The 22,515-nt window shown below is 37.0% G+C and overlaps 1 protein-coding gene across 4 annotated transcripts in view; it reads left to right on the forward strand.

Moving 5' to 3' along the window:
* LOC137028485 (3',5'-cyclic-AMP phosphodiesterase 4D-like) overlaps positions 1–22,515 on the forward strand; it is a 279,536-nt gene that overhangs the window by 158,341 nt on the left and 98,680 nt on the right. For 2 of the 4 annotated variants that reach the window (XM_067397318.1, XM_067397320.1), the window contains exon 1: positions 13,328–14,441. The exons of the other annotated variants lie outside the window; for them this stretch is intronic. In XM_067397318.1, coding sequence (XP_067253419.1) covers positions 14,356–14,441 — 86 coding nt within the window. In that variant the 5' untranslated portion in view covers positions 13,328–14,355. Of the gene's footprint in view, positions 1–13,327; positions 14,442–22,515 lie in introns of those variants that run through there. 4 annotated transcript variants of the gene reach the window in all.

The following is a 22,515-nucleotide window of genomic DNA, read 5'->3' on the forward strand; positions in this document are numbered from 1 at the left end:
GATGATGACAAAGTGCTGCTTTAGTGCTGGTGAAAATGGCAGGCAGGGGTTTTCTCCAGTCCACCTATTGTTCCGGCCCTTTAATTTGCAGTGCATTGTGGGTTGCTTGCCATGGAAGTGTCACTAATGTTGTATTAAAATGGCTAAGACATGTGTTAAGACACTCTTTCCAGCAGTGAACGATCATGTTAAATCTTAAACGACGGCATGTCATACAGTATATTGATACCAATCAGGATTGATTTAGTATAAACAACTAATTTATTTTTATTTATTTATTTACTAATTTATTTATATCTTATTCATTCACAACCAGTTATTTGATCAAAAATATGTTGTAGTTTTGGACAGTCTGCTCTTGAGCTGCTGTAATGTGAGTTGTGCAGGTGTTGTCCTGCAGGTCAGTGTGTAAACGGTGAGTCAGACGACGGTTTTCTTTTTCTTTCATCTTCTTCATGCAGCTGAGCGCCGCTGAATCACATGTGCCATTAAACGGCTCTTACCCTGAGAGGAAGTCTCTCTTTTTGTTACTCCAGATAATAGACTCGAGGCTCTTGACACGTGGCACAGAAAACACACTACCATTTTGCTAAAATAGCTTTCTCGCTTTTGATAGGAAATGAACATGGGTTTGTCTTCGAACGCTCTCAGATCCGGAACTCAACCATGTTTATTCCTGTTTGAGAACTTTATGTGAGTGTGGGATTTTTCCATGCTGGTTTCATCATCTGTGTCCAATGCTTGAAGGCTTTTTTGGTTTTCCAGCTGTGATCATGACCAGGACCACACAAAATATGTAATATATACTCAAAAAGTAGTTAATAGGTAATATATATATATATATATATATATATATATATATATATATATATATATATATATATATATATATATATATATATATTAATTGCCAAGGGAACATTTTTAATTTTAATTTACTCTAGTGTCCAAAAGTGACATCCAGCCTAGGAAAATTGACATGTTCACCCTTTGTTCAAATATTATTAAAACTTTGTTAAAGATTTTGTAATCATATTGCACAGTTGGAGTTTTATTTGTGATAAAAACGCAATGAAACATGACAAATTGTGCCGACATAATTTTTGCCAGACTGTCATACAAAGAAATGATGAACACGTACAAAAACAAGAGTGAACCAACAAAATATTAATAACTGATTATGTTATAGTCAATGTGAGCTTTTTTTTTTTTTAATTTTTTTTTTTTGTTGCATAGTAAAATAAAACCTGTAGCTGTAGTTTGTGTTTTTTTGCCAAATAATTTTGCTAGATAAATACCTAAACAAGTTTAGTGTTTAAATTAAAGTATTTAAAAAAATATTTTATATTTTGATGGTTAAATCAAACTTGTAGGGTCATTAAAAACAAATATCCCCACCGGACATCACTTTTGGCCACTAATGTGGTTTGTTTTTCATCTGAAATTGATAATTTATTTTATTTCAGCAATATTCCAATTAACAAAAAAATGTTTTAATAGTTTTAGTTTTAGTTAATGTCAATATTCCTGCTTTAGCGACGTATTTTAATTCATAATGTAACAAGTTTCTGTCAAGATCAACACTTTTGATTTCATGTCAACTTGAAGTAAAGCATGCGGGATGCTTTGGACATTAACGAATGATGGCCTCCAGAAATCCGTTCCGCTTTTTTCCAGGCTGTAATCGTGAGCTGAAACCCTCTGACTGACAGCCTTGACTTGAGATCAGCAAACTGACAATTGCTTGTTGCAGGCTGAGTGAGTGAGATTTACATAGACGTTCTCGCTCAGAAAGGCCAAAGCTTCCATCGTGACAGGCTTGTGAGCAGAGCGCTTCTGAAGGTGGAGGCCAGCGTTATTTGACATCTTAATTGCTGGAAGGTTCACGGCTCCAAACTGCCAGTGCTGGGTGCCAACAGAAGTGGGCTGCCCATCACAGCGGCGCTCCACGGTGCATGCTAATGAGCCACGGCGAAGTGATCGGTGTGCGTAAATGTCACCCGCGCTGCTGGAACGCAGACCTCGCTGACGCTGCTGCGCGTGCCTTTGTGGTGCTTTGAGTTCCCCACATGCATTTAACATTCGTGTCGTGGCTCATGGATGAATGCAGGTCTCTGGTTCGTCTTACTAGGGTACAGTTGCCGTCTGTGACGTCGTGCAAAGAGATGACATGATCTGATGTCATGACATTTGAGAACTTATTTTCCGTTTACGACAACTTACTGTAATTTCAAGACAGGTGGGAAATAGGCAGGTAAGTGTGTGTAAGGGTAGTGTCACAGTTTTATTAAATTAATAGGCAAAACAAAAGGACAAAACACAAAATATAAACAAACCACAACCAGGAACTCTGAACAGAACCCGACTTACAGTCATCAATAAAAAATATAAATCACTGTCAGACCCAGGTTCCTGAAGATTAGTATGTACTATTTCAGATTATGTAACTCCAGATGAATCACACTTTATTCACAGACATGCCTAGCACCCGAATTCATCAAGATCTCTCAAGGAACATCCCGTCCAGTTGGACCTGTTTTCTGATTTGTTTTTTTTGACAGATGGCGTTGGACTTCTTGCAGTAATTCACAATGTATCTGTAATTGCTTCATCTGTTGTGAGTCTGGGGTAATGAAACCATTCATCTCCACGGATCATTCATTTCCTCCTGATGCGTGAGGCCTTTCCTCCCACATTCCTTATTATTTCTCTGTTCCGCCAAAAGTGCTGTTAATACTATACAACAGGGTTATATAAATGAGAGTTGATGAAAACTGTTTTTTAATAAAATTAAAATGAACGAATAATCAATTACATTCAATTTGAGAAATAAAATCAGTACAGAGCCCTGCACATGACATTCAGGGGAAAAAAAAGTAAAAAAAAGTAAAAAAAAAGTAAATTGTGCTCACACTTTACTAAGCCGTTGCCTCAATTTACTAGTCGCACACGATTTAGCCAACTGTTTTTTTCTTGCATGTCATGTGCGGGGCTCCATAAATCAGAATCGCAAGATATGAACTTGCAATTGCGATTTATAAAGTCAGAATTGTGTGATATAAACTCACAATTCTGACTTTCTTGCAATTGCAAGTTATAAAGTTAAATTATGAGGAAAAAAATGTGTTTTTATCTCACAGTTCTGACTTTATAACTCCTAATTCTGACTTTATAACTCGCAATTCTGACTTTATATCTCGCAATTCTGACTTTATATCTCGCAATTCTGACTTTATAACGCAATTCTGACTTTATATCTCGCAATTCTGACTTTATAACGCAATTCTGACTTTATATCTCGCAATTCTGACTTTATAACGCAATTCTGACTTTATATCTCGCAATTCTGACTTTATAACGCAATTCTGACTTTATAACATGTAATTCTGACTTTAAAACTCGCAATTCTGACTTTATATCTCACAATTCTAACTTTATATCTCGCAATTCTGACTTTATATCTCGCAATTCTGACTTTATAACGCAATTCTGACTTTATATCTCGCAATTCTGACTTTATAACGCAATTCTGACTTTATAACATGTAATTCTGACTTTAAAACTCACAATTCTAACTTTATATCTCGCAATTCTGACTTTATATCTCGCAATTCTAACTTTATATCTCACAATTCTGACTTTATATCTCGCAATTCTAACTTTATATCTCACAATTCTGACTTTATATCTCGCAATTCTAACTTTATATCTCACAATTCTGACTTTATATCTCGCAATTCTGACTTTATAACGTAATTCTGACATTAAAACTCGCAATTCTGACTTTATAACACAATTCTGACTTTATAACGCAATTCTGACTTTATAACGCAATTCTGACTTTATAACGCAATTCTGACTTTATATCTTGCAATTCTGACTTTATATCTTGCAATTCTGACTTTATATCTCGCAATTCTGACTTTATATCACACAATTCTGGCTTTATATCTCGCAATTCTGACTTTATATCTCGCAATTCTGACTTTATATCTCGCAATTCTGACTTTATAACACACAATTCTGACTTTATATCTCGCAATTCTGACTTTATAACACACAATTCTGACTTTATATCTCGCAATTCTGACTTTATAACTCGCAATTCTGACTTTATAACGCAATTCTGACTTTATATCTCGCAATTCTAAGTTTATATCTCGCAATTCTGACGTTATAACTCACAATTCTGACTTTATAACGCAATTCTGAATTTATATAACAATTCTGGCTTTATAACGCAATTCTGACTTTATAACTCGCAATTCTGACTTTATAACGCAATTCTGACTTTATAATGCAATTCTGACTTTATAACGCAATTCTGAATTTATATAACGCAATTCTGACTTTATAACGCAATTCTGACTTTATATAACACAATTCTGACTTTATAACATGTAATTCTGACTTTAAAACTCGCAATTCTGACTTTATATCTCGCAATTCTGACTTTATAATGCAATTCTGACTTTATAATGCAATTCTGACTTTATATCTCGCAATACTGACTTCATAACATTTACCATGAATGAACTGTAGTAAATTACCATGGTTTGTGGAAATGTGGAATATTTATATTAAAAACTATGTTATATCCATTTATATTGCAATATCTTTATAAGGTGGGTAACGTTAAGGGGATATATAATTCATGTCTTTGTTAAGGTGTAGTTTGTACCTGTTTATAGGCCTATATAACATATCATAATATAATATCATTTGACAGTGGTAGTGAGTAGCCATGTATGGTTTTACCCATGGTTACCAAGTCTCACTGTGAGAATATTTTCATTTAAGCCTAATAATTAATAAAATAATTTTTACCCAGCCCTTGAATGAAACTACTTGAAGAGCCCTGATTTAAAGATTGTTTTGGAAGGATGTTTATACTTATGTTAAAGATGTAGAAGATATATTATGTATATATATCAGTGGAAAAATACCATATGCACAAGAACAAATGGGCTCTTTGTTAACCATCATTTTATGACACTTCTATGTATATTTATTGAATTTCTTATGGTCCGTAAACTCAAAAACGATGGCATATGTTACTGATGTTATTGATAACATAAATAGCATACATGCATAGCTGCTTTCGGAAATGGTAACAGGAGTTTTATACTCATGCTATAATTGCATGTAAACATCTGTAGCACCAGTGCAATGTTCAAAACAATTGCATATATTCCTGTCTTCAGCCCTTTCTGTCACACAGGGACTTGTATCGTGTTTGCAGAGGTTTTGCAATTACATCTTACAGTCTGACATGAGTTAACAAGGAGAATGAAACCGAATGCTGCAAAAAGCATGCCAGCGGGGAGTTGATGGCAGACGTATAGCCTTCCGCCTGCTTTTCCAAGAACCTCCCACGCTTGCACAGTCAGCGCAATGCATTGAATAAACAGCTACGTCTGCAGAGACACAGTAAAGTTTGAAGTAATCCACATCTGTACCCGCTGGGTCACATTCGGATGCATGTACAAGTTCGTCATACACTTGAAGCGCAGTGGGGTTTGCTCAGCAGGGGTCGGGATGTGACCTTGCACACCGCTGTAGCATATACCTGCCCTGGCTGTGCTTGACATTTCCCGTTTTAGCCAGTCAGGCATCCCAGAACAGCCAGTGACAAGCCCTTGCTGCAGTAACAAACACACACACACACACACTTCGTTGGCCTTTCCAGCCTGTCCTGCTTACATAACTCCTGACCACTGCTATTTTTAAAAACATACAAGCTCAAGCATCTGATATTTTGGCAACAGTGAGATAAGAAGTGAATATATGCATGAGCTATATGCATTCATAATATTCCTAGAATTCTGTTCTTGCAACAAGGCAGCCGATAAACAAAGAATAAAACATTTAAATGCACTTTGACATATAAACATTCAGTCAGTAAATAAATCAGATGCTTATTCAGTATTCAGTCATTTGTTACTTATATGATATGATTCATCAAAAGAATTGATTTGTTCATTCAAATCAGTTTGAATTTTATTCATTCAAAGGTTCATAAGAGTAATTCTTTTGTGTATCAAACTAATCAGTTGCGTGCCGACAGTGATGGCCAATTTATATTATTTTGTATTTGTTATTTTGTATTCAGGTTGTAAACTAAATAAGATATAAATGAGATAAAATAATTTATTTTACCTTTTGCTTCGCTGGTGAAGTGGATTCAGGAAACACTGGCTCTGAAAGAAGTGTGTAAAAGTGCAACTGAGCTGATAAACTTAATCTGTTTGTTCATTTACAGTCTTGATTTTGCAATGTGTACTAGGCTTGCTGTGATAGTCGGTGTTGACGGTGTTCAACCATGACAACGGTTACATCACTTGCCCACCGCCCCCCACCGTCGTTTTGATTTTTTATAGTAATAAAAATTATTTAGTTCAGTTAGAAAACAGACACTACAAATAAACACTGAACATGTCTGCTCAATGCAGCATGAGGCGAGCGAGAGTCGCAGCACAGATCAGCAGCAGGAGTCGGATTTCATTTATCACGAGAGTGAGGAGCTGACTGACGAGACGATGGCGGAAGATTTGGTGTCAAAGTGAACTGTAAAAGCGCCTATTTGGCAATATTTGGGATTTAAACCCAGTTTGCGGCTGCATAGGCATTCATGTCCCTAATGTGTGCATACACTAATGTTTAAAAGTTTGGGGTCAGTAAGATTTTTAACTAAATGAATAGTTTTATTCAGCAAGGACATGTTAAATTGATCACAAGTGACAATAAAACATTTATAATGTTATAAAAAGTATTTTTTTTTTTTTTAAATTGAACTTTTGAACTTTCTAATCATCCAAGAATCCTGCAAAAAATCTATCCTTGTTTCCACAAAAGTATGTTTTCAACATTGATAATAATCATAAATGTTTCTTGAGCAGCAAATCATCATATCAGAATGATTTCTGAAAAATCATGTGACAACTGAAGACTGGAGTAATGATGCTGAAAATTCAGCTTTGATCACAGGAATAAATTACTTTGTGAAATATATTTAAATAGTACACAGTTATTTTAAATTGTAATAATATTTCACTATTTTTAATTGATTTTTGATCAAATAAATGCAGCCTTTGTGCACATAAGAGACAAAAACATTAAAAAATCCTACCGGCCCCAAACGTTTAAACCGTGAATATTCTGCACTGTGTGAAAGCTGAAAATCGCTCCCTTGGAGAGTCATAGAGGAAATGTGAGTAGTTTAGCTGATGGGTGTGTGTGCTTATGTGTAGTTGTGTTATCAGTTCGTGTTCCTGCAGGCAGAGGATGGTGATAGGCAGAGGCCCTACTGAGGGCTGTAGATTGTAGACGCACTACAGCCACGAGGGCCTTCTGGAGGAAGCATGTTCATCTTTATCTTCAGTTCTTCCACCCAGGGGGATTGTTCTCTGGGCCCTGAGGAAAGACAGGAGAGGTGGATAGTGTCTATTACAAGTTTCACCCGAGGACACATGCAGTTCCTTGACTTAAAAATGCACATTTTAGCAATTCGTCAAAGTATTTCCTGTGCACTTACACAAATATTTAGCCAAATTAGGCATGCACTGAAATAGAACTCTGAGAAGTCTGATTTATTTAAGCAGATTGGTTTGTTCGGACTATGTAGTTCAATGAACTATAACCTATTTTTTTTTTTTTTCAGATTCAGTTTTGGTGTATAATCTGATTATATAAATGAGTAGTTCCCTTCAATAGATTTAAAGTGGACCTATATGCCCTTTTTCAGTCTTGATTGTGCTTTTGGGCACTACTAGGGCAAGAATGTTGATTATTTTCCTCATATTCTCCATTTGTTGCAGCTCCTCTCTTTTCATTCTGTCAGTAACGCTCTGTTTAGTTCCTGTCTCTATGAAGCTCCTACTTCTGAAGAGCACAATGTGCTCTGATTGGTCAGCTGGAGCAGTGTGTTGTGAATGGTGTTTGGGAAATGTCCCGCCCCTTACCATAATCACCAGTTTCAACACACTACTAACTATCTCAACCAGGCCCCGCCCCTTTATTCTGCGTATGAATTATTTAAATGAGGAATATTGTGACGTGTTCATTCCTGGAAGAAAATTCAAGACTACAATGGATGCGTTTCAGAAACAGTGACTCTGATATAGAGAATAACAGCAACATTACACACTAAAGAAAGTTGAACATGGAAAAAAGCACAATAATGTCACTACTTCTTGTAAGTATGTTGTAGTGTAACTAACCACAAGGCTAGCTTGACTGTTGTTTAATGACTTCAAGCTATTGTTAAGTTGCTTAGCATAAGCAGGTATTAGCCCTGCAGCTCTGTTCCTGTTGATAGGTTTGCATGAGAGATGAAGGAAAGCTCTGCTGTGTGTTGGTAAGATGCTGGCTGTGTCACGCTGCAAAGCAGTTGGGGTCACTGCGACTCTCCGGGCGCTTCTGTGCGGTTTGCGTGTTCACATTGATCTGAAGTGACTGTGGGCATCAGGCTCTCGCTTGACTGCAGAAAACACAAAGTGACATTTACGCCCAGCGCTGAGTTACACAGAGGTTTTAATAAGTAAATACTGAGCCTCTGCTGTGTGTAATATAAGGCCACGCTGAAGTGAACCAAGCTTATGTAACGAATCTCAGCTGAAGTAAATGTTGGTGAAGAGAGATGTTGATGACTGAATAGAATCTATCTATCTATCTATCTATCTATCTATCTATCTATCTATCTATCTATCTATCTATCTATCTATCTATCTATCTATCTATCTATCTATCTATCTATCTATCTATCTATCTATCTATCTATCTATCTATCTATCTATCTATCTATCTATCTATCTATCTATCTATCTATCTATCTATCTATCTATCTATCTATCTATCTCAGTGCTTCCCACAGGTTTGAAATATACTTGCGGTGGTAGCCTGGCAAAAAATCCTCCTATTACCCATGGCACAAAAATGGTCTGCTAAATGTGACAAACAAATAATGTGTGATTTTTAGCAGTATTTTTATTTATTGAAATTAATTTTAATTACATAGCATATTACATTAAATTACATACTAATATTATGCATTATTATGCATTGTAAATTATGCAAAATTACAGCATTTAAATGGTTCTCCTTTTCCTATGTTCTCCTTGCTGTCATATAGTGTCTCTCTCAGTGAATGGGACACAGATTTTACTAGTAAAATTTATAAAATGAATAATATATGTGTCAAATAATGTTCCTAGTCTTTTCTTCCTGTGGAGGTGACTACAATAATTTACTATGAATTAAATGAAAATCAAATTAAATACAATTTATTGTATAACCAAAATACCAATAATGCCCAAAAGAAAGAGAAAAAACTTAGCGTGTGACTTTTAATTATAAACAAGCCCGAAATATACCGGGACTTATTTTGAAATGTCTGTACTATTGCAGGCTGATCCTCCTGTCTAAAACATTTTATATAAATAGGCCATAAAGTAGACATTGTAATAATTCATCAACTTGAGTTCATTAGCAATCGCTTGGCATAAATCTGCACTTTTCATTGATTGAGAATCACTTTGAAGTAGTCTGAAGCGCTGTTGCGCGAGCTTGTAGAACACACAACAGCGCCGCCTAGTGACTTTGCAAAATGCAGCGCCCATGGGAATGTCAGCGGGAGTAAACAGTTCTGATGCACACGTAACAAGCAGGTATGAAACGACTAGTTTATCGATCACGGATGGTTTCATTATCTTGCACGGATATAAAAGTACAAGTGGATAAACATAATAAAAGCAAAAATGTGTCTCCAAATATACTTGGGCGGCCGTTATTATACGTGGGTGGCCACGTATAATAACGTATAATCTATGTATCTATCTGTCTGTCTGTCTATCTATCTAATGGATTAGGTAGGCAAGCTGTTTATTTCAAAACATAATTAACCAAGGGTCCAAAAAAACCCTCCAAACAAGTGATTTTATTGAACATAGGAACTACTTGTGTAAAAGCCACAATAAAAATACATGAAATAAACAAGTAATAAAATCCTGGTTGATGAGTGATGATGTTTCAGCTGTGAATCAAGACCTGTCAATCTAAGCTATCGTTCCAATCCAAGCACGCTCCACCAGTAAAACAGTGTCTTATTGGTCTCTACACATCGTCCCTTCTCACTATACTTACCCACCACACCCGAGATCCAGTTTCCATTGGTTGAACTTTCAAATGACGTTTCAAACACTGCATCATGATCGCATCGCCATCGAATCCTGGAAGTACTATTGCTTTAGCAGAGCAGCATGTCAATGTCATTCAGTCTTATGTTGTGTTTGGGCTCGTTCGAGACCACCTGCTCTAAATAAAGATGTGATCTACTATGGTTTACTGATGTTTGGTTACAAACCAAAACGTTCATTGTTTTTTTGCACTATGGAAGAGTGCACTTCTAAAATGTCAGCAAATTAAAAGCACTTGTTAACGGGGACCTATAATGCCCCTTTCACAAGATGTAATATAAGTCTCTGGTGTTTCTAGAATGTGTCTGTGAAGTTTCAGCTCAAAATCCCCCACAGATCATTTATTATAGCTTGTCGAATTTGCCTCTATTTGGGTGTGAGCAAAAACACGCCGTTTGTGTGTGTGTCCCTTTAAATGCAAATGAGCTGCTGCTCCCGCCCCCTTTCCAGAAGAGGGCGGAGCTTTAACAGCTCAACAACAACAAAGCTGGAGAATCTCACGCAGACGAAATGTGGATTGTCAAAACAAAAAACTTAAGTCACTGAAATAAGGCCAAAAAAGTATATTAAATCTGTGTTGACAAGACTTTTGGGTATTGGAGGTTGTAAACTAGAGTTTTTGCTTCAGAATTATGTAAAAATTATGCTGCCTACTCCTTCATATAAAACAATATATTGATTTAGTTTTTGTAAGACACTTTTTGTCAAGAAACACAGTATGCGTGGAGGCATGAATTTGCATGAATAATGGGCCATTTACACCTGAGAAGACAAAAGAATCACATAATAATGACCTGAAATGACTTGCATATTAATGAGGCCTTTCAGTCAGGTAGGCTGTGAAAAAAACCCTCTGTAATCATGTCTCAGCTCATCATAAACAGCAATACTGTGAAATATTATTACAATTAAAAATAATGGTATTCTATTATATTCTTTTAAATATAATGTATTTCTGTGATGCAAAGTGTCTGAACAATTATGTTACCTCTATGGCATTTCATATAGGCTTTTAGCTTAAAATCATGCACATTTGGAGCAATATTGATGGATTCTTATATATATATATATATATATATATTGATGGATTCTTATATATATATGTCAATTTTCTATACTGAGAAGTAATATTTATTGTCATCAATATGAGTGCTGTATACTGTGTTTTCAGTTCATACTTGTAGCTGGAGGGCGCTCTCTGTGCACATTTAGTCCACAAATTATTCTAAAGAAGAAGAGGACATTTCAGGAATGGTGTTTTTAATTCATACTTGAAGCCGGAGGGCGCTCTGTACACCTTTAGGCCACAAATTCATATAAAGAAGAAAAGGAACAAGGAACTAACGGCATGTCTTCTAGAGATCGCTAACCATAGCTTTACCATCCAAATAAACACTTTTCAAGACAATAAATACACGATTGAGACGATGAATGCATGTATTGCCTCTGAATTTGCATCTGAATAGTGCTGGCTCTGTGGGCGTGGCCACATTAGCGGATAATGAGCTGAATCACAGACTTCTGACATGGCTCTCTTTTCATACAGATTACATAAACACAGAATGTTTGTTTTCGATTTGACTTGCATGATTTAAAACCTTACATTTCAACATTTCTTTAGACACAAGTGTAATTTTTCTGTCATTAGTATTCATAAGTTACAGTTCATTTGCTGAGAACTATCAGATTGGACTTCGTTCAGAGGGAGAGGAGTGATCACGTATCATGTTAGTTTTCTTTATTTTACAAAAAGCACAACATTGTGTTTTTACTCTGAGTGTACACAAATAAAAGAAGACATTCTATAGTTTCAGTTGATATATTACTTATGTCTCTATGACAAGAAATGACGTATTTTAAGTCTGTTTTACTGCAACGTGAAAAAAATTCTGCAAAACGCGCCGGCGCGTTTTCAGACCTCAGGGAGTTAAGTAACATTATAACATTGTAGCACCCCCTGCTTCTTATTTAAGAGGATAAAGTTAATGATTAATTTGATCGTTAATATAAACAATGATCAATTATGAGAATTTATTTAAATTGGCATCGCTGGTGTCCAGCTTTGTGGTCGATTCAGATGTGCATGTGTACTCAACACACACCTGAACAAACCAAGACAGACATTCAAATCCATTAGTCGCACGTAGCATCAGTCACTATTTTGTAATTCCTAACATCTCCATCCTTAAAGATATTTTTGATTCATGACTAGGTATTACGCTGTGTTAGGCCCTGCATAAAAACATCAGTCAGATTTAGAGGTGAAATTGAATTATGTCACAGGGAATAATCTGTCAGCGCACTTTTTTCCTGGTTACTCGAAGGGGAAAATTGAACAAGAAGAAAAATTGAAGGTACTTAGCTGGACAGCATGCATAATTCTTTAAGACAGGCATCACTGCAAAGTTGTCTGTTTGCAATTTTCTCTTTGTCCTAAAATGGCATCAGTCAGGCACATTGGGGAACCCTGAGGGTCACGAGCATGCACTAATGCTAACGATACAATAAACACTAAAATAGACACAAATGAGTATAATACGTTGACATAAAATACGAGTTTGAATGAAAATGTTTATCGCAGCTCATATAATTTGATCTTGGCCAAAATTGATGAGAAATATTTGAGATTTCTGATATTACAAATCTGAGCACAATTATCAAAATCTCTTTATATGAGAAACATGAGATTTTGTTCTCAGGAGAAGCTGGATTTGAAATATCAGTTCCATTGAGAAGAAACTCTAGAGATATAAAAGAGATCTCCTTTATGATTTTTCTTTCCCATGAGGCGTCTCCCGATTCAAACGTGGTGTTTTGTTCTCGCACCTTATAAGCAGCCCAGGCTATGTTACAGCTAGTTTAGAGCGAGTTTGTAGGACTGTATTGTCCTATATAATAACACTTTACCATATCATTGTCATTGCTCCTGACCTTTGAGACATTGTCATCAGCTTTAATTCCGTGCTGCAGAAACAGGCTCTTCCAGCTGTCAGACGTGTGCTTTATTTAGCGCTGTGCGTCGTCGGCCGGTCAGAGTTTCCCTTGTGGGGCCCCTTGACGCTCACACACAGACAACAAGTCACACAGTCTTTCCCAAACACACACACACACCCTGTACAGCCCAGAGCCGGCGCTGCAGCAGAGAGGCAGAGAGCGAAAAGAACCGGGAAACTGCTATACTGGCCGGAGAGGGAGGGAGACGGAGAGACCCTCGGGTAAGGAAGAGCGACAGAGTATTGTCGTGATTTGTGAGAGGTTTAGCACGTGCTGCTTTCACCGCATTAATTGGTTTCTTGCGGCACCTTGACCGCTGTCACTGCCTGCCAAATCTGATGAGATCCATGATCAGACGGCTGAGACGGGAAGACACAGGAATGCGGACAACCCTGAGGTGACACTCGGTGTGTTTTCTCTTCTCCATCTCATCCTCTACGGCTGCTCCACCCATTCCTTCAGGAACACCACTGAATTAATCAGAGCTGTCCGCACTAAGAGGATCAATAGCGGTGTTTGACAGGAGTGGAGCATTTACTCTTTTTTTGGGACCAATATTTCCAGGGCTTACTGAGGACAACGAAGCCCATCGGAACGAATCGGACCCGTCATCCGTCTCTCCATGGCATCTGGGCTGTTTGCACCAGGAATATTTTGGAGAAGGGACGGCATGCATCTCCGGGTTTTCTTGGGGAAGCATCTCCGACGTCCAAAGGAAGCATTTTCCTCAAACAGTTATTAATGTCGAGACTTCAGGATGAGGATGTACCACAGTGAGTTTCAAATCCCACACAAACGGCAGCGGAAGGACCCTCGTTCTGCTCTTTGTTTGTTATTTTTGCTCTACTACTATGGAACAACCCCTTAACCCTCGAGACTGTTTTTCAGTGTAACATGTTTGCCATTTTGTTGCCTTAAAATTTGATTTACGCACACTGTCAACATTTATAAATGGATGAAGTGTCTTCTCGAGACTCTTCTATGGAATAGCACACGTCTAAGAAGATGTAATCTCCATTACTCCAGGCGGACTTCTTGTTTCTGAGATGCTTGGAGCACGTTTCAGTGGAGGCATGTAAGCAGGGTGTATTATGGCTATCCCGAGGCCGGCGTAAGAGTTATTTATTTCTGAGAGAGAGGAGCCAACCCGAACCACACCTTTGCTTAAATGAAGACCGGCCGCAGTTACACAGGAAGGGAGAAAAAAATGATGCACGTCAACAATTTCCCGTTCCGAAGGCATTCCTGGATATGGTGAGTGGTGAAAAATGGCTTGGAAAATGGAAACGGGACAGTTAGTGTTATGTAGTGGCCAACAGTGACGTCTGGCCTAGGAAAATTGACAGCTTCATCCTTCATTCAAATATTATTAGAAAGATTTTGTATGCATATTGCATAGTTGTGCTTGGAGTCAATTGATTTATTTGTGATAACGCAATGGAACATGACATAATTTTTGCCCAGGCTGTGAAATTATGAACAAATGCAAAAACAAGAGAGAACCAACTAAATAATAACTGATTGTATCGTAGTCAGTGCATTTTTTAGCTGTAGTTTGCTTTATTTTGCCAAATGGTTTTGTCAGATAAATACCTTAATCAAGTTTAGGGTTTTGTTTCTCTCTCGTATTTTAAATATTTTGATGGTTTAAAAGGGTCATTAAAAACCAATCTCCCCTCCAGACATCACTTTTGGCCACTACTATGTGTAGTTGTGTTTCATGACACTAGAGGCAGTCGGTAGGTCAAGCCTGTTTTACACACCAAAACATTGAGGTTGCACATATTTGCCTGTGGATTTGTCTTAATCTTGAGGTAAATGTCATCAGGTTTCAGGGTAGTATGAGCAAAGGTGCTGATGGAAAGCCATTCTTTGGGTATTGTGGTTGTTTATATTTTCATTTTGTTTAAACGGGTGGTTGATTATTATTTGTTTTTTTTTTTTACTTTAGTTAGTGTGTAATGTTGCTGTTTGAGCATAAACAACATCTGCAAAGTTACGACGCTCAAAGTTCAATGCAAAGGCAGATATTTTCTTTTAAAGAATTCACAACAAATGGATGGTAGGGACTACAACACGCTTCTTCCCTGGTTAGTGACATCACAAACCCTAAAATTTACATAAACCCTGCCTCCGTTACTGACAATCGTCATTTTGGCTGCGTGAGATTCTCCAGCTTTGTTGTTGTTGAGCTGTTAAAGCTCCACCCTCTTCTGGAAAGGGGGCGGGAGCAGCAGCTCATTTGAATTTAAAGGGACACACACAAAAACGGCATGTTTTTGCTCACACCCGAATTGGGGTGAATTTGACAAGCTATAATAAATGATCTGTGGGGGATTTTGAGCTGAAACTTCACAGACACATTCTGGAGACACCAGATACTTATATTACATCTTGGCATTATATTATTATATTACTTGTTTTCCTTGGCTTTATATTACAGAAAACTGGCTAATGCTTCTATTAGAATGGCTGAAGGAGTAACTGCAAATTTGCCATTTTTGGGGTGCAAATGAGAACGTAAAAATTATATTTGTTGTTATTTCTGTTCACCACTATAGAAGTTTTCCAAAATATGATGACTTCCGCTTCTGAGAACTGTTGTCTGTTAGAATCTCCATAAAGGTCACCAGTTGTGACGTAAGGAATACTGTTTCCGGGACCTCATTTCTATTGAAAATACTATTTCAACAGCCGTTTATGAGCACTGTTTATTCATATCACACATTTAAGCTAAGCATTTAAAAAGTCGTGATGTGCACTACAGTCTCCCGGACACCAATATTTTAGCGAGGAGTTTCGGTATGGGGATCAAGGTTAGGATCATGATTTTTTTGGTTGTACCAACAGCACAGCGTGAGTGTGTATTAGCTTTTGGCACCCAGGAAATTAGGTCTTTGCTACACAAAAGTCATGTGACTGTTTATTTTCGCTCTCCACATTGGGTGTTTTCCAGGTTATGTGTGCAACCACAGCCTTTTTTTAGTGACCGCGGGCCTCATGTGTTCACCAGCCAGCTTTTGAAGCCCGTCAACACCCGAATATGAACAGCAGGCTCTGGTGTGAAGCCCAAAAAACAAAACAGCGCAAAAACAGCGGCACAGTGAATCAGACTTGACAGCGGCGGGCTTTGGGTATAATGTCTTGCTTCTCACTAGGGCTCTTCGGCGTCTATAATGGCATCGCTCTGACATGCTGCTTTGCGATGGTGATAAATGAGGTAACAGGAACGTTGAACAGGGATTCAGTCCAATGGAGGTCCTTGTTTCTAGTTTCATGTAGGAGTGTCACACTTAAGTTTCCTTAAGTCACAGCTTAAACAGAGGCGTCATAAAAGAAGCACTGCAGGGACTTAGCACATGACAAATGACATTAAACAGACCTTTAGCGTTGGTTTAGTTCATGTACCGACAATGCTCCTTAAATATTTGGACAAGTAATTTGCATTTTTGTTTGCTATGATCAAATTACAGAGTTGCGAAAGCACCATATGATTTCTTTCAGACCCTACAGCAAGACAGTATTGTTCTGTGAGAACTGAAAGCATGTGTGGGTGTGTGTGTGTACGTTTGCTGCTTTAAACCGTCAAACTTTTACCTATTTTTTCACTTCCACCTACACCATGCTGGTTATTTCAGAAGAGATCAATGGTCCAGTGATCTGCCGTATGCTGTTCAGCTGGTATTTCTGCATTCAGAAATGACAGGATTGAGTTCGGATCAGCCTTTAAGGTTGTGTTTTATAGCCTTAAGACAGATCTCTCATCTCAGTCGTCTTCCCTAAGGCATTTCCATTGACGTTTCATGTGAAACGTTTTCTGTGCAGTTCAGTATTTTACATTAGTTGCAGTTAAAGCATTTGTCAGGTCAAGACATGTCAAAGCTCCCTGTTGGTAAGAACAACACAGTCTTCCTTATTGGAATGAACTTACACTCTTTATATTCACTGCTTGATTTGTTTTGTATTATAGAAATGGACTACTAATGTTGTTTTAAGCAATGAGGAGCAAACATTAACGTACGTCACAAGCAGAACACGCCAAGATTATGCAAACATGCGTCCCAATTACAGATACTGAACAATGACAAGCTTCATTTGCCTCTGTTTGCGAAACAGACAAGTCAGTTTGAACAAGTTTTCCTTGACTCACCAAAAGAAGCTGAGGTTGTGGGTTCAAATTAAGAAAGGCAATAGTGAGCGTATTATTATATTATAGTATATTATATTATTATATACTACATCATCATGCTGTCAAGTTACGGGACTTTTTGAATGAGTCATTGAATCATTAATCAGTGATTCGTTCAAAAACAATGATTCATTCAGAAGCAAAACAAATCATTGTCTTTGAATCATTGTCATTCATTCAACTGATTCATTCTAAAATAGATTCATTCAATAACGAAACACATGCTATTGTGTCGTTTTAGAGATGCGTTACAGTTAATTCTGCCATGGTTTTGTTTGAAACTACTTTTGCTGGCAAGAGTTTTTGTAACATGCAAGTTTCTCAGTATTAACAAATTAAATAATTATTTACAATATATCGGTACACCATATTGGTATCGATAAATGTTTATTTTTAATGTTATCGTTATCAGTCTGATAAGGAAATTTGGCTGATATATTAAAGCCAATAAATAATGGATTATTTCCTTCAGCTTAGACACTTCAGATACATATGTTCATCCTGATGGTTTTGAATTGCTTGAAATATGATTGAAATCACTTTGAAAAGGAAAATGCAGTGCAATGTACAGCCAAGTCTGTCATATCGGCTATATAAAATTATAATAATAACATAATTGTGTGCTTGGGACATGGATTTTAATGTTGATTTAGATTTGTCGGCCAATATATCAGTTATCGGCTTTCAAATATAAATAATTATCGGTATCGGCCGATATATGTTGATTTGGGATATGGCTTTTAATGGTGAGAAAGACTTTTTTTTTGTAATCAGGCACTCAAAAATTATATAAAAATTGATTCAGATTTATCAGCCAATATATATCAGTTATCGGCCTTTAAATATAAAGAATTATCGGTTATCGGTATCGGACAAAATTTTCATATTGGTGCATCCTTTATATTTTATTATTTTATCTTATGCTGTTCTTTGTTAGATGTTAAGTTGTTTCCACCTAAGAGGCTGGACTCCAAAATATCCAAATAATATGAAATATCATAAGTGCCTGAAATGGATATAATTTTGAGTTTCCTAGAGGGGGAGATTTTAATGGAATTCTATGGCTGAATAATTGAGAGCATACCGAACGTCTGCGGACAATAAAAGAATTTTAAACATTTTATCACTGCTGTGTGATAAGCCCAAAATCACATAATCCCAGTCTTTCTTTTGGAAACACGCTCACACATTTCATGTTTGCATTTAACTCTTATTGAACCGGTCCCCTGCTTCTCTACGGAGTGGAGCTTGTGTTTTTTTCTTTTTCTCCAAAGTACTTTTCAGGAAATATTGAGGCAGTTACATGCCATCAGATGAATTGTGGGTGTTACGTTGTGAAGTCAGTGGAATTGATCTACTCGGTTGAGCTCTGAATAGTTTAAGAAGGGCAGTGCTTGTCAGCGTGCTTCACCTTATTCCGCTTGGTTTCACATGATTGTGCTCATCCACTCGTCATGCATGTGCCACGTAAGCTTGTTTGAATGACCTTTGCATATGCTTTTGTGCCGTCACTAATTGGGAAAATCAATTACCACACAAAACAATGCAGCAAAATAATAAAGGATTAACCAGCACTGAGCTTAGAGTGTGTTTGAGAGACGTTCGGTAGCGGACTTACAATTTACGACACCTACAATCAATCTTATGCAAAAATGCATATGCGAAATGCATTGAAATTTGCACATACTTAGCTTGCGTTCTTCTGTTACTGTCATGAGGGCGATAGAGTGATTAGCTTTCTAATTCAGAATTGAGCTTTAGTGTTTTAGTCTGATAAAATTTGACAGACTTTATTAATATGCAGTGCCTTGTGACTCATTCTGTACATAGTGCTCAGGACTGCGTAACTGTAAAATTTCTCAGTTTCATCTGTTTAGGAATCACTCATAGAGCAACATGCCACCCATTAGTTGCATCTGCACTATTGTAGTAGCTTTATAATGGTTCGTTTCACACTGTGATATTTACTGCATGCTGTCTGCCAAAGCTCCCTGAGCGCTGTCCCTGGAGCGTGTGCCACACTAGATAACAAATAACCCACACACCAGAGACTTCTTTACACTCCTCCATGATCATCTCTCTCTTTCTTTGTGTCTTTAAACGCCATCGCTTGCTAAAAACAGAGAACCTTATGAGATAAAATTGTCTACTTTAACAGTGTGGTCAGCAGAAAATTCCTTCACACCACTTAAAAAGAGCCAGAATGAGACTAGGCTGTATATCCAATAATAATGTAATATATTTTTGTTCAATAATATTTTTTGATTATTATTTCAAATTTTCAGGGTATTTTATGATACTATGCAATATGTATACAATTTTTACCATCTATTTTTTCCCATTAAAAATAATGCACTTTTTTTTTTTCTAATATATTTTTAAATAATGTTTCAATCAAAGCAGTATTCCATATTAAAATAAAGACATTTAAAATTCAATTTTTGAAGGTACATTAGTGACATCTGGTGGGAGTAAAAAAAGAAAAACTTTTGTAATGCTGTGGTGTAACTACCAGATGCCTATATAGTTCTATATAAAGTGGCTTATAAATACATATTTTTATTAAGTTGCGTTTTTGGATTTATACTTGGACATTTTCAAAGACTACTTTTTGTCTTGGTTTAGATTTTTTGGGTTTGAAATGTTGATTTCAAGTGTCAGTTTTTGCTTTAATTTTACTACAGTCAAACCTGAAAACAGAAAAGAACATTTTGTTACACAACATCAAAATTCGACAAAAATGTAACAGGTATGTTTTATCACAGCTTAATAAATCTGGGTCTGATCTGATTTCAACCGTTTATTTGAGTCTTTTGGCTCAATTTTACCATATTTTTACTGCCACACTGGTTCATTTGTGTGTATAATAGTGTGTTGTGTGTGTGTAACGGAGTGTGTGTTTGAGTGGGTTTGAACTATTTTTGTACTCTGTGTTTTAGAGTGTAACCTCTTGCCGTTCCTTTTTTTTACTGCTTTGTGGCTGAATTTTTTATTTTATTTCACACATATTTGCAAAGAACTTCATACTTATATACAGGGCTTGACATTAACTTTTTTGCTCACCAGCCAATGTGGCTAGTGGTTTTCCAAAGTAACTAGCCACTCAGCATTTTCACTGGCCACAATTTAGCTGTGGGGAAATTACATTTTATATGATTAAAGTTGACTCTGGCATGCTTAAATTACTTGATTTTGAGTCATTTTACTTGATTTACAAGATTTAAAACCCTTTCAAACTTACAAATGCAGATTGACCACCCAAATCAAGACTATACATTGCATATATCAGGTATGTATAGTTATTTTTGTTAGGCTATATAAAAAGAACAAAGAATTTTCAAATAGTAATTTAAATATATATATATATATATATATATATATATATATATTTTTTTTTTTTCAGGTACATATGTTTATTTAGCATACATGTATACATTTATTTAAAATTTTTTGATGTTTGATTAACATTAATGACAGACAAGCATGAACGTCATATACTGACACATATCCAGTTTTTACCCACTTAGCTGTAAGCCATAGCCGACTGTATTCACGCGTGATAGCCTACTCCATACGATGCATTTTGTGTGTGCGTGTATTCAGGCGCAAGGAGAACTGATCGCGCACGCGAGCGCTTCTGTTGTGTTATTCAGCGCGATTCTGCCTATCCCGCCTTCACTAACCGCAAGTTAATCGATAAAGAATTGTGACTGAATTGTAATTTTGTGATACGACGAGCTTGGCTATTTTTAATTTGGTTGTAGGCTGAAATTATATTCAACCCGCCAAAGTGGCTAGTGAGAGTGGCTGTCTTACCCGCCACAGCTGGAATCTACCCGCATTTGGCGGTTTGGCGGGTGTTAATGTCAAGCCCTGCTTATATATATATGTGTGTGTGTGTTTATCCCTACCCTTTAAGATCATGTCCATGCATTCACATAGCTAATGCAACAAAAGTCACCAAGTGTCATACCATTCTGATGAAGCAAAATGTTCTGTCATTTTTTAACCGAAGAGGACCAAAGGGTTAAGGGACAATATTTGACCCCTAAATTGATTTTTCAGTGCATTTTTTTTTACCTTTATAAATAACTTGATAAAATAAATAATGTTTAACATAAAAAAACAATACAGAAATATCCAATGATGGTAAAAATGAAGTAACACTTTTACAAAGGTATATTGTCAAGAACGGCAGTAATATAGCGGGATTTGCTAAGGCAGCAGACATCAGAGTGGATGCAGTCAGTTTTGACCACAAAAGGTGAGGTCATTTGATTGGATGTCATGTATTCACGGCATTTTGCCAGTTAGAAATACATGCTCAATTTTAATGTTATTTTAAGGTTGAGTGGAATTAAATAAATGGCAAAATTTGGCATTTTGTTTGCGTACCCCCTCTTTCACCTCACTTACCCCATTTTGGGATCCACCGTCCAACAACATATTCACTAGGAATGTTGCATTATTGTAAGTTAACTGGGAGTTTAAGCACAATGCCACATCACTGCATGGCCTCATCTTTCCCATCAATCAGCAGCAGGATCCTGGGGTCAGATTGAAGAGGCAGAGGCCATTATTTAATATTTCTCATAGTGCAGACATGAGCTGAATCAGCAGATCTTAGCATCCATATAGAGCAAATGGATTTCAATGCATTATTGGGAACAGCAGCAAACACACGGGCAACTAACTGCTTATTTTAACGTGGCTTTGTGGGCTTTTTAAAGCAAATAACATTGTCATTTAGCTATGTGTGTGTCCAAAACATTTCCGATTACATAATGCACTTCTCAAGTGACGTTTTTCAGGTGTTAGTCGACCCTGAGGATAAGATGTAGTAATCGTACAGCGGACACGATGCACTCTTCTGTGCTATAAAAAGACGTGGCAGTGTTGCTTGTGACGTCTGGAGATCTTCCCAGGCTTACCCCTGAGACAGGGCATCCCTGGTACGTCCCATATGTATGCACACCCACTGCTAAGGGGAGGTCAGTGACATCACAAAGGTACGGTTTGATGGGATTAGCATTAGCGTGATGCACTTCCAACAGCAAAATGACTAAACCCATTACCTCAGCCATGTGCTAATGCTACAGACATAAACGCTAGCCGCTCTCCATGTCCGCTGTGCTGTGA

Source organism: Chanodichthys erythropterus, chromosome 10 (genome assembly GCF_024489055.1).
Source record: "Chanodichthys erythropterus isolate Z2021 chromosome 10, ASM2448905v1, whole genome shotgun sequence".
In the NCBI taxonomy this organism is placed as follows: Eukaryota; Metazoa; Chordata; class Actinopteri; order Cypriniformes; family Xenocyprididae; genus Chanodichthys; species Chanodichthys erythropterus.